This window comes from Triticum aestivum, chromosome 7A (assembly GCF_018294505.1).
Source record: "Triticum aestivum cultivar Chinese Spring chromosome 7A, IWGSC CS RefSeq v2.1, whole genome shotgun sequence".
Classification (NCBI taxonomy): domain Eukaryota; kingdom Viridiplantae; phylum Streptophyta; class Magnoliopsida; order Poales; family Poaceae; genus Triticum; species Triticum aestivum.
The window spans coordinates 525,546,383-525,559,805 of NC_057812.1; the positions used below are offsets into that span (position 1 = coordinate 525,546,383).

At 45.4% G+C, this 13,423-nt stretch overlaps 1 protein-coding gene across 1 annotated transcript; it reads left to right on the forward strand.

Annotated features, from left to right (window-relative positions):
• Positions 1 to 10,230: 10,230 nt before the first annotated feature.
• LOC123151689 (translation initiation factor IF-2) lies at positions 10,231 to 11,229 on the forward strand. The gene is made up of 2 exons (XM_044571357.1): positions 10,231 to 10,750; positions 10,987 to 11,229. Exons 1-2 carry the CDS (start codon positions 10,231 to 10,233, stop codon positions 11,019 to 11,021), a joined length of 555 nt encoding a protein of 184 aa, XP_044427292.1. The 3' UTR covers positions 11,022 to 11,229.
• Positions 11,230 to 13,423: the final 2,194 nt, after the last annotated feature.

Here is a 13,423-nt window from a genome sequence, read left to right on the forward strand (position 1 = left end):
AAGCTAACGGATGGGTCTTGTCCGTCACATCATTCTCTAATGATGTGATCCCGTTCATCAAATGACAACACATGTCTATGGTCATGAAACTTAACCATCTTTGATTAACGAGCTAGTCAAGTAGAGGCATACTAGGGACACTTTGTTTTGTCTATGTATTCACACATGTACTAAGTTTCTGGTTAATACAATTCTAGCATGAATAATAAACATTTATCATGATATAAGGAAATATAAATAACAACTTTATTATTGCCTCTAGGGCATATTTCCTTCATTCTCCCACTTGCACTAGAGTCAATAATCTAGATTACATAGTAATGATTCTAACACCCATGGAGTCTTGGTGCTTATCATGTTTTTCTCGTGGAAGAGGCTTAGTCAACAGGTCTGCAACATTCAGATCTATATGTATCTTGCAAATCTTTATGTCTGCCTCCTTGACTTGATCGCGGATGGAATTGAAGTGTCTCTTGATGTGTTTGGCTCTCTTGTGAAATCTGGATTCCTTCGCCAAGGTAATTTCTCCAGTATTGTCACAAAAGATTTTCATTGGACCCGATGCACTAGGTATTACACCTAGATCGGATATGAACTCCTTCATCCAGACTCCTTCATTTGCTGCTTCCGAAGCAGCTATGTACTCCGCTTCACACGTAGATCCCGCCACGACGCTCTGTTTGGAACTGCACCAACTTACAACTCCACCATTCAATATAAATATGTATCCGGTTTGCGACTTTGAGTCATCCGAATCAGTGTTAAAGCTTGCATCAACATAACCATTTACGACAAGCTCTTTGTCACCTCCATAAACGAGAAACATATCCTTAGTCCTTTTCAGGTATTTCAGGATGTTCTTGATCGATGTCCAGTGATCCACTCCTGGATTACTTTGGTACCTACCTGCTAAACTTATAGCAAGGCACACATCAGGTCTGGTACACATCATTGCATACATGATAGAACCTATGGCTGAGGTATAGGGAATGGATTTCATTTTCTCTCTATCTTGAGTCTGACTCTACTTCGCACCTTGTAACACAGGAAATAACCCTTTCTTTGACTGACCCATTTTGAACTTCTTCAAAACTTTATCAAGGTATATGCTTTGTGAAAGTCCAATTAAGCGTCTTTATCTATCTCTATAGATCTTGATGCCCAATATATAAGCAGCTTCACCAAGGTCTTTCATTGAAAAATTCTTATTCAAGTATCATTTTATGCTATCCATAAATTTTGTATTATTTCCAATCAACAATATTTCATCCACATATAATATTAGAAATGCTACAGAGCTCCCACTCACTTTCTTGTAAATACATGCTTCTCCAAAAATCTGAATAAAACCATATGCTTTGATCACACTATCAAAGTGTATATTCCAACTCCAAGATGCTTGCACCAGTCCATAAATGGAACGCTGGAGCTTGCACACTTTGTTAGCACCTTTAGGATCGACAAAAACTTCTAGTTGCATCATATACAACTCTTCTTTAAGAAATCCATTAAGAAATGAGGTTTTGACATCCATTTGCCAAATTTCATAATCATAAAATGCGGCAATTGCTAACATGATTCGGACAGACTTAAGCATCTCTATGGGTGAGAAGGTCTCATCGTAGTCAACTCCTTGAACTTGTCGAAAACCTTTCGCAACAAGTCGAGCTTTGTAGACAGTAACATTACCGTCAGGGTCAGTCTTCTTCTTGAAGATCCATTTATTCTCTATGGCTTGCCGATCATCGGGCAAGTCAACCAAAGTCCACACTTTGTTCTCATACATGGATCCCATCTCAGATTTCAAGGCCTCAAGCCATTTCACAGAAGCTGGGCTCATCATCGCTTCCTCATAGTTCGTAGGTTCGTCATGGTCTAATAACATGACTTCCAGAACAGGATTACCGTACCACTCTAGTGCGGACCGTACTCTCTTTGACCTACGAGGTTCGGTAGTAACTTAATCTGAAGTATCATGATCATCATCATTAGCTTCCTCACTAATTGGTGTAGGAATCACTAGAACTGAGTTCTGTGATGAACTACTTTCCAATTCAGGAGAAGGTACAATTACCTCATCAAGTTCTACTTTCCTCCCACCTACTTCTTTCGAGAGAAACTCCTTCTCTAGAAAGGATCCATTTTTAGCAACGAATATCTTGCCTTCGGATCTGTGATAGAAGGTGCACCCAACAGTTTCCTTTGGGTATCCTATGAAGACACATTTCTCCGATTTGGGTTCAAGCTTATCAGGTTGAAGCTTTTTCACATAAGCATCGCAGTCCCAAACTTTAAGAAATGACAGCTTTGGTTTCTTGCTAAACCATAGTTCATATGTGTCGTCTCGACAGATTTAGATGGTGCCCTATTTAACGTGAATGCGGCTGTCTCCAAAGCATAACCCCAAAACAATAGCGGTAAATTGGTAAGAGACATCATAGATCGCACCATATCTAATAAAGTACGGTTACGACATTCAGACACACGATTACGCTGTGGTGTTCCAAGTGTCGTGAGTTGCGAAAATATTCCACATTGTTTCAAATGAAGTCCAAACTCGTAACTCAAATATTCTCCTCCATGATCAAATCGTAGAAACTCTATTTTCTTGTTACGATGATTTTCCACTTCACTCTAAAATTCTTTGAAATTTTCAAATGTTTCAGACCTATGTTTCATTAAGTAGATATACCCATATCTGCTCAAATCATCTGTGAAGGTCAGAAAATAATGATACCCGCCGCGAGCCTCAACACTCATCGGACCGCATACGTCAGTATGTATTATTTCCAATAAGTCAGTGGCTCGCTCCATTGTTCCGGAGAACAAAGTCTTAGTCATCTTTCTCATGAGGCATGGTTCGCAAGCATCAAGTGATTCATAATCAAGTTATTCCAAAAGCCCATCAGCATGGAGTTTCTTCATGCGCTTTACACCAATATGACCTAAACGGCAGTGCCAAAAATAAATTGTACTATTATTATGAACTTTGCATCTTTTGGCTTCAATATTATGAATATATGTATCACTACGATTGAGATTCAATAAAAATAGACCACTCATCAAGGGTGCATGACCATAAAAGATATTACTCATATAAATAGAACAACCATTATTCTCTGATTTAAATGAATAACCGCCTCGCATCAAACAAGATCCAGATATAATATTCATGCTCAATGCTGGCACCAAATAACAATTATTCAGGTATAAAACTAATCCCGATGGTAGATGTAGAGGTAGCGTGCCGACGGCGATCACATCAACCTTGGAACCATTTCCAACGCGCATCGTCACCTTGTCCTTAGCCAATCTTCTGTTAATCTGTAGCCCCTGTTTCGAGTTGCAAATATGAGCAACAGAATCAGTATCAAATACCATGCGCTACTACGAGCATTAGTAAGGTACACATCAATAACATGTATATCAAGTATACCTTTCACTTTGCCATCCTTCTTATCCGCCAAATACTCGGAGCAGTTCCGCTTCCAATGACCAGTCCCTTTGCAGTAGAAGCACTCAGTTTCAGGCTTAGGTCCAGACTTGGCTTCTTCCCAGGAGCAGCAACTTGCTTGCTATTCTTCTTGAAGTTCCCCTTCTTCCCTTTGCCCTTTTTCTTGAAACTAGTGGCCTTGTTAACCATCAACACTTGATGCTCCTTCTTGATTTCTACCTTCACAGCCTTTAGCATCGCGAAGAGCTCGAGAATAGTCTTCTCCATCCCTTGCATATTATAGTTCATCACGAAGCCTTTATAGCTTGGTGGCAGTGATTGAAGAACTCTGTCAATGACAGTATCATCAGGAAGATTAACTCCCAGCTGAGTCAAGTGATTATGGTACCCAGACATTCTGAGTATGTGTTCACTAACATAACTATTCTCCTCCATTTTCCAGTTGTAGAACTTGTTGGAGACTTCATATATCTCAACTCAGGCATTTTCTTAAAATATTAACTTCAACTCCTGGAACATCTCATATGCTCCATGACGTTCAAAACGTCTTTGAAGTCCCGATTCTAAGCCGTAAAGCATGGCACACTGAACTATTGAGTAGTCACCAGCTTTGCTCTGCCAGACGTTCATAACGTCCGGAGTTGCTCCTGCAGCAGGTCTTGCACCTAGCGGTGCTTCCATGACGTAATTCTTCTGTGCAGCAATGAGGATAATCCTCAAGTTACGGACCCATTCCGTGTAGTTGCTACCATCATCTTTCAACTTAGCTTTCTCTAGGAATGCATTAAAATTCAATGGAACAACAGAACGGGCCATCTATCTACAACAACATAGACATGCAAAATACTACCAGGTACTAAGTTCATGATAAATTAAAGTTCAATTAATCAAATTACTTAAGAACTCCCACTTAGATAGACATATCTCTAATCATCTAAGTGATCACGTGATCCATATCAACTAAACCATGTCCGATCATCACGTGAGTTGGAGTAGTTTTCAATGGTGAATATCTCTATGTTGATCATATCTACTATATGATTCACGTTCGATCTTTCGATCTTAGTGTTCCGAGCCCATATCTGCATATGCTAGGCTCGTCAAGTTCAACCCGAGTATTCTGCACGTGTAAAACTGGCTTGCACCCGTTGTATGTGAACATAGAGCTTATCACACCCGATCATCACGTGGTGTCTCGGCACGACGAACTGTAGCAACGGTGCATACTCAGGGAGAACAGTTATACCTTGAAATTTAGTGAGAGATCATCTTATAATGCTACCGTCAAACTAAGCAAAACAAGATGCATAAAGGATAAACATCACATGCAATCTATATAAGTGATATGATATGGCCATCATCATCTTGTGCCTTTGATCTCCATCTCCAAAGCACCGTCATGATCACCATCGTCACCGGCTGGACACCTTGATCTCCATCGAAGCATCGTTGTCGTCTCGCCAACTATTGCTTCTACGACTATCGCTACCGTTTAGTGATAAAGTAAAGCAATTACATTGCGATTGCATTTCATACAATAAAGCGACAACCATATGGCTCCTGTCAGTTGCCGATAACTATGTTACAAAACATGATCATCTCATACAATAAAATATAGCATCATGTCTTGACCATATCACATCACAGCATACCCTGCAAAAACAAGTTAGACGTCCTCTACTTTGTTGTTGCAAATTTTATGTGGCTGCTACGGGCTTCTAGCAAGAACAGTTCTTACTTACGCATCAAAACCACAACAATTTTTCCTCAAGTGTGTTGTTTTAACCTTCAACAAGGACTGGCCGTATTCAAACTCGATTCAACTAAAGTTGGAAAAACAGACACCCGCTAGCCACCTGTGTGCAAAGCACGTCGGTAGAACCGGTCTAATGAACATGGTCATGTAATGTTGGTCCAGGCTGCTTCATCCAACAATACCGCCGAATCAAAGTAAGACGTTGGTGGTACGCAATATGCCTATTATCGCCCACAACTCTTTGTGTTCTACTCGTGCATATCATCTATGCATAGATCTGGCTCGGATGCCACTGTTGGGGAACGTAGCACGCAATTTCAAAAAAATTCCTACGATCACGCAAGATCTATCTATGAGATGCATAGCAACGAGAGGGGGAGAGTGTGTCCACGTACCCTCGTAGACCAACAGCGGAACCGTTAGATTAACGCGGTTGATGTAGTCGAACGTCTTCACGATCCAACCGATTTTGGTACCGAATGTACGGCACCTTCGTGTTCAGCACACGTTCAACTCGATGACATCCCTCGAACTATTGATCCAGCAGAGGGTCGAGGGAGAGTTCCGTCAGCACGAGAGTGTGGTGACGGTGATGGTGATGTGATCCGCGCAGGGCTTCGCCTAAGCACTATGACGCTATGACCGGAGGAGTAAACTATGGATGGGGCACCGCACACGGCTAAGAGAACAATTGATGTGCCTTTGGGGTGCCCCCCGCCCCCGTATATAAAGGAGGGGAGGAGGAGGCCGGCGGCCAGGAGGGGCGCGCCATGGGGGGGAGTCCCACTAGGACTCCACTTCTAGTAGGATTCGCCCCCTCCCTTTCCATTCTTCCACCGGAGGGAAAAGGAAGGAGAGGGAAAGGGAGAGGAAAGGGGGGGGGGGCGCCCCCTCCTCCTTGTCCTATTCGGACTCCCTAGGAGGGGGGCACGCGCCACCCCTCGCGGGATTCCCTCTCTCTCCCTTAGGCCCATGTAGGCCCAACACTTCCCCGGGGATTCCGGTAACCCTTTGGTACTCCGGAAAAATACCCGAATCACTCGGAACCATTCTGATGTCCGAATACTACCTTCCAATATATGAATCTTTACCTCTCGACCATTTTGAGACTCCTCATCATGTCCGTGATCTCATCCGGGACTCCGAGCAAACTTCGGTCACCAAAACACATAACTCATAATACAAATCGTCATCGAACGTTAAGCGTGCGGACCCTACGGGTTCAAGAACTATGTAGACATAACCGAGACACATCTTCGTTCAATAACCAATAGAGGAACCTGGATGCTCATATTGGTTCCTACATATTCTATGAAGATCTTTTATCGGTCAAACCGCAATAACAACATACGTTATTCCCTTTGTCATCGGTATGTTACTTGCCCGAGATTCGATCGTCGGTATCATCATACCTAGTTCAATCTCGTTACCGGAAAGTCTCTTTACTCGTTCCATAATGTATCATCCCGCAACTAACTCATTAGTCACATTGCTTGCAAGGCTTATAGTGATGTGCATTACCGAGAGGGCCCAAAGATACCTCTCCGATACTCGGAGTGACAAATCCTAATCTTGATCTATGCCAACCCAACAAACACCTTCGGAGACACCTGTAGAGCATCTTTATAATCACCCAGTTACGTTGTGACGTTTGATAGCACACAAGGTGTTCCTCCGGTATTCAGGAGTTGCATAATCTCATAGTCAGAGGAATATGTATAAGTCATGAAGAAAGCAATAGCAATAAAACTTAACGATCATTATGCTAAGCTAACGGATGGGTCTTGTCCATCATATCATTCTCTAATGATGTGATCCCGTTCATCAAATGACAACACATGTCTATGGTCAGGAAACTTAACCATCTTTGATTAACGAGCTAGTCAAGTAGAGGCATACTAGGGACACTCTGTTTTGTCTACGTATTCACACATGTACTAAGTTTCCGGTTAATTCAATTGTAGCATGAATAATAAACATTTATCATGATATAAGGAAATATAAATAACAACTTTATTATTGCCTCTAGGGCATATTTCCTTCATGCTTTGTCCTCCATGGATCATCACATTGACCTGTTCAACCGGAGAAGTGGATCAAACACGCGGAATGCTCTGGTTTGCTTCAGTATTAACCTCGAGTTGGTGGCCCTTTCTGCATGGCACAAGTTTGGTAAGGATCAATTCAGATAAGATGGCATCTGCATCTCAGGTGAGTCCACTGTGTATGGAAGGGTTGGATTGCAATCTAAGTCTCAGTTCTGGTGTCTTAATTGTTTACATAATGAATGGGCATGGTTAAGAAATTATCTTTCTTGGGGTCCTTTGTTTGATGCTGTAGCAATTTTGATATCTTAATAGCATCTGGGACTAAGTTGTTTGTGAAATGCACTTCTTAATTACTAATCTAGATTCAAGCATTCGGTTATTGTTGCACTTACAACCCTGAGATGTATCAAAATTAAATCCATAGATTTAAAGTTATGTCCAAGTTAGGGAAGTACTATATATTTTGTACAAGGTGCCAAATCAGGATCCCTTTCACCATCCTCTTCATCTTGGTGAGATCTTCAAAACAAGCTGGGTGTTGAACATATTTTCAAATATGAATTTATATATTTTAAAACTCAAATCAACCATCTATGAAAATTTCTAAAACCACTTTTATCCATATAGGTTCCATAATAGGTTTTTGTGTGGTTCCATTATTTCATCAAACTTTCATAGTAGTTATATTGTAGTTTTATAGTGGTCCATGTTTGACTTAGATGGTGGTTAAATCGAAGACTCCATCGGCCATCAACTTGGTGAGCCGAGGCCTGAGTGAGTCACGACTTATACTCCCTCCGTTCCTTTATGTAAGGTGTATTATTTTTGGCACAGTGACCTAGGCACATAATTATAGACAAGTTAGAATGAAATTACCTGCAAATTTGTTGATTAGTGGCAAGTAAATTAGTTAGCCCAGGAAAGTAAGAGATACATGCAATCGATAGAGAGATACTTTCCTTCTTTTACTACAAGGAGAGATAGAGACAATCAGGAGAAAGATACTTTCCTTTTTTCCAGTGGGCTAACGAGAGAATTATGATTAGAAGAAATGCATCTTACATTCTTGAATTTTATCAAAAAAAACAAATACCCCTTATTTAAAGGAACAGAGGGAGTAAGAAAAAAAAGGTATGGCCCAGGGTTTGGCAAAAAGGAGACGACCAACACTTCCCCTCGTCCAGCCGTGAATATTAGTAAATTTTGATGTTATATATTCAATGCCGTGAATATTAGTAAAAAAATATAATTGGTCAACCGTAAAGAAGCTTAACTTAGGACAGAATCGGAACTTCCGTTATTTTAAAATGGAGTAATCATGAAGCATATGATGAGCATGCATCCGTAGAACGACAACACAAAAATCACGCATCATTAATCTTCACAACCGTTGAAAGCATTAATGTAGCATCTGCCCAACACTTGTTGCAACATGGTGGACCTTTATTATCTTGCCAGCTCCATGTCACCACTTGTCACAATTGTAGAGCTGTAATTTTCGGAGTAGCTCTTGCCAAAACTCCTACTAGATTTCCTTTGTACTCCCTCCGTCCGAGTTTATTAGGCCTTCATAAAATTTATATCCTTGGAAACATCTTTCGAATGCAAATCTAACAATATATTTTTTGTAGCATGTATTTTATATTTTATTAGTCAAATAGATGGTCAAAGTTTCACCTAAAATATGAGGGGACTAATAAATACGGAGGGAGTATTTTTTTTGTACTTGAGCTTTCCGTTATTTCAGTGCTAATTTACCTTTATTAATATAAAATTAATGTATTGTTTTATGGTTTTAGGGTCAGGAAAATTTATTACTCGAAATTCAGGGTCATTCGTTGTGTTACAAAAAGGGTGTATAAGATCTGAGGATAATATATGCGTACTACAGAATTATTACTGTTAGACTGTATAGTAAGCCGACGTGTACGCTTTTTGTATAGACTCATGCGTACACGATCGTGCTCTAGTCCGTGTAGCCAGATCGTGGCGCACATCGATGGTAGTGCGGCACCCCACGATCTCTCTCAGGCAGTGGCCTTGTAACTGTACATATACCCCTACCGATGAATGAATCAGTGTGGTGTACTTTCTCCCTAAGCCTCTCTCTAAACATGGTATCAGATACTCCCGTCTTGCTCAACCCATTTGCGCAGGACACCGATCTCGCTTCCACTCCCATGGCGCCCGCCGGCGACGCCGATCCGCTCCATGTTGTTCCCCTGGCCAACGCGCCTCCTGCTACTGGTGGTAACACCACCCCGGCTGCGCCGGTTGCTTCGGTGCCCGCACTGCCTGCCCCACCGGTGCCCGCCCTTCCCACGGCCCGTGTGGCTTCAGTTGCCGCCCCGGCGCCTACCTTCCCTTCGTCGATCCTCCAGACGGTGGACATCCGTCGCCACGTTCCCGTCACGCTGGACCTTCTCGCCGGCAACTACTCGCAGTGGCGCCGCCACTTCGACACCGTCATCGACATGTTCGGCCTTCGTGATCACGTCGACCCCGAGGCGGTTTCTCGCCTCGACAACCTGAAGTGGCTGATGGCTGACCACGTCGTGGTGCACTGGCTCTACACCACCATCTCGCCGGAGCTCCTCGACGCCGTCATGCAGCCCGACGACACCGCACTCGCAGTCTGGGCCGCCGTCGACTGCATTTTCCGCGACAACCAGCTTGCCCGCGCGGTCTACATCGACGCCGAGTACCACGCGCTCGTCCAGGACGACCTCACCGTCATGCAGTACTGCACATGCCTCAAGGCGTTCACCGATCAGCTGCGTGATCTTGGCCAGGGCGTGACGGAGACGCGCCAAGTCTTCCACCTGCTTCGAGGGCTCAACCACCAGTTCCACGCCGTGATTCCTCATATCACGTCCCAGGTTCCGCTGCCCTCATTCCTTTAGGTCCGCTCTTTTCTTCTTCTTGAAGAGCACCGGGCCGAACAGACGGCGCACCTACAATCTGCCCACGCCATGATCGCCGGGCGCGGCACCGCCCCGCAGCAGCCACCTACTCCGGTCACCGACGCCTCACGTGGGCGCGGGCGCGGACGCTGCCGCAGACGCGGCAACAACCAGTCCTCCTCGCCGGCCCCCTCTTCACCACGGCCGCCGCCCATGCCCGCTCCAGCGCCCGGGGCCAACTCCTGGACCGGTCTCGTCCAGGCCTGGCCAATGGCCTGGCGCGCCCCCGGCTCTGGTGTCCTCGGGCCGCGGCCTGGCACGCCCCATCAGCAGGCTATGATGGCTGCACCGACCATGCCCATGCCTTCTCTGTACGGCTATGGCGCTCCCGGCGCGCTCCCTGGCTATGGTCCGCCTGCTGGCTACAGGCACCCCGGGGCGAGCTCGTCGTCCTCGCCGGTTCCTGCCTGGGACATGGCCTCTCTGCAGGCCGCGCTTCACAGCGCCACCGCCGGGCCGTCGTCTTCCGGCACCTCCCAGGAATGGTACCTCGACTCTGGGGCCGCGTCACACATGTCATCCTCGCCTGGTAATCTCCTTTCCGCTCACCCTTATACCTCTGACTCCCGCGTCATCATCGGTAGTGGTGAGTGCTTGCCAATCACCCATATTGGCACTGGCTCTCTCATTGCCGGCACCTCACCTTTCCCACTCCGCAATGTTCTAGTTTGTCCATCTCTTGTTAAGAACCTTCTTTCCGTCCGTCAACTATGTCGTGACAATCCCGTTTCTGTAGAATTTGACATCTTTGGCTTCTCTGTAAAGGACCTTCGAACCAAGGCGGTGATCCTCCGATGTAACTCCGGCGGCGATCTCTACCCTGTGGGCCGTCCCTCGTCTTCCTCCTCACGGTGGTTTGCTGGCACTGTCACGATCGATCTCTGGCACCAGCGACTTGGGCACCCCGGGCGCGCGTCGTCAGCAGCTCTTCCGCTTGAGTTCACCAAGTCCACGCCGCATGTATGCCATGCATGTCGCGTTGGCAAGCACATCCGTCTCCCGTTTGAGTCGTCTAGCAGTCATAGCATGTTTCCTTTTCAACTCTTGCATCTTGATGTATGGACTTCACCTATTATAAGCATATCTGGCTATCAGTATTACTTGGTTATCCTAGATGATTACACGCATTACGTCTGGACCTTTCCTCTCAAGCATAAGTCTGAAATCTTGCAGATTCTTGTCGAGTTTTTTGTTTATGTTCAGACGCAATTTCAGTTGCCCATTTTTGCTTTACAAACTGATAATGGGCGTGAGTTCGACAATGCTGGGGTGCGCTCGCTTCTTGCTCGCCACGGCGCTCACTTTCGCCTCACCTGTCCATACACTAGCCAACATAACGACAAGGCTGAGCGTGTCCTCCGCACGCTCAACGACGGCGTTCGTGCCCTGCTTGTTCATGCCTCCATGCCCGCCCGCTTATGGGCCGAGGCACTCAGCGCTTCCACCTATCTTCTGAACCGTAGACCATGCCGTTCCAGCTCACCACGCTCACCCCATGAGCTTTTGCTCGGCGTGGCCCCTGACTACACACTTCTCCGCGTCTTCGGCTGCTTGTGCTACCCAAATCTCACCGCCACCACCCGCCACAAGCTTGATCGCCGCTCCACGGCCTGTATGTTTCTTGGGTATCCTCCGGATCATCGCGGCTACAGGTGCTTTGATCCCGTTACACGGCGCGTCTTCACTTCCCGGCATGTGGTGTTTCATGAGACGGTGTTCCCCTTTGCCAGAACCTCACCCGATGACACCACTCCGCTGCCACCTCCTGCAAGCTCGCCGCCAGTTTTGCAGGTCCCGCTCAACGTCGGGAGGCCTGAAGTGCCTACGCCACCGCCTACTTCCACTACGGCGACGCGATCATCGCTGGACGCCTCGTCCACCCGCGCGGCCAGTCCGCCCCGCTCGCGATCAACCGCGCCCGTCCGCTCTTCATCGACCGGCGCGGCCAGTGGATCGGCGGCGGGGGGCTCTGCCTCGAGCGCGCCCTCGACCTGAGCTCCCACAGCGGTGGGTTCTTCTGTCGACAACTCCACCTCGTCCATCAGCTCGCCCCGCTCTTCACCGCCAGTCGCTGCTTCGTCTCCACCGACTACCCCACGACAGATGGTGACGCGCGCTCAGCGTGGCATTTTCCGGTCCAGTCTTTGCGTCGCTGCCGCCGACGTCACGACTGCGGGGGGGGGGGGGTGTTAGACTATATAGTAAGCCGACGTGTACGCTCTCTGTATAGACTCATGCGTACATGATCGTGCTCTAGTCCGTGTAGCTAGATCGTGGCGCACGTCGATGGTAGTGCGGCACCCCATGATCTCCCTCAGGCAGTGGCCTTGTAACTGTACATATACCCCTGCCGATGAATGAATCAGTGTGGTGTGCTTTCTCCTTAAACCTCTCTCTAAACAATTACTTTTAGATAATGATATCATGGACTCATTGGGTGCTTCCGTGGATTGTGCCCTAGAAGTCGACTAGTGCAGTTGGTGTGGCATTGAAATGGTACCAGGAAATACCCCTTAGCTCTTGGGTGTATATGCACATGATGCAGAAAAAATATATGAAAAAGTCAAAAAATTGCGAAACTTTTTTGGAAACTAACTTGACCTTCTGTTGTACTCATTAAAAAAGTTTCACAGAGGAGAAACTGCCGTCGAGTTTAGAGAAAAGAAACAAAATTACGTGGACAAAATGTGTGAATAGTAACTTGTATATAGTGTTGGTTTTGTTTTTTTTTTCACCCAGAATAGCATAAAAGTCATTCCTGCCAAACTTTCTATAGGAGTACAACCGAAACATAAGTTTGTTTTCAAAAAGATTCAGATATTTTTGACTTTTTGCAATTACTAATTTATTTTCATATCAGGTGCATATAAACCCGAGTGCCAAATGTTCATGTCTCAATCCTTCTCTAAGCATCTGCATCTCTAAGAATATGTTCAACAGAAAGTGAACTCAGCAAGCTACTCCGCGTCCAAAGTGGCTGAAACTCTATGACTGGTTTTAGAAGTACCAATATACACCCTCCGTCCTAAAAATAAGTCTCTCAACTTTAGTATATAGAGTAGTATGTATAATGTACACGCATCATGCGTGCAGCTAGTTATACTTTATGCCTACCAGCTGTTTTTGCAGGATAGATAATATTTAGAGTGAATTCCATTTTTTACCTTGTAGTTGTACATTTGTGACACATATTACCCTATTT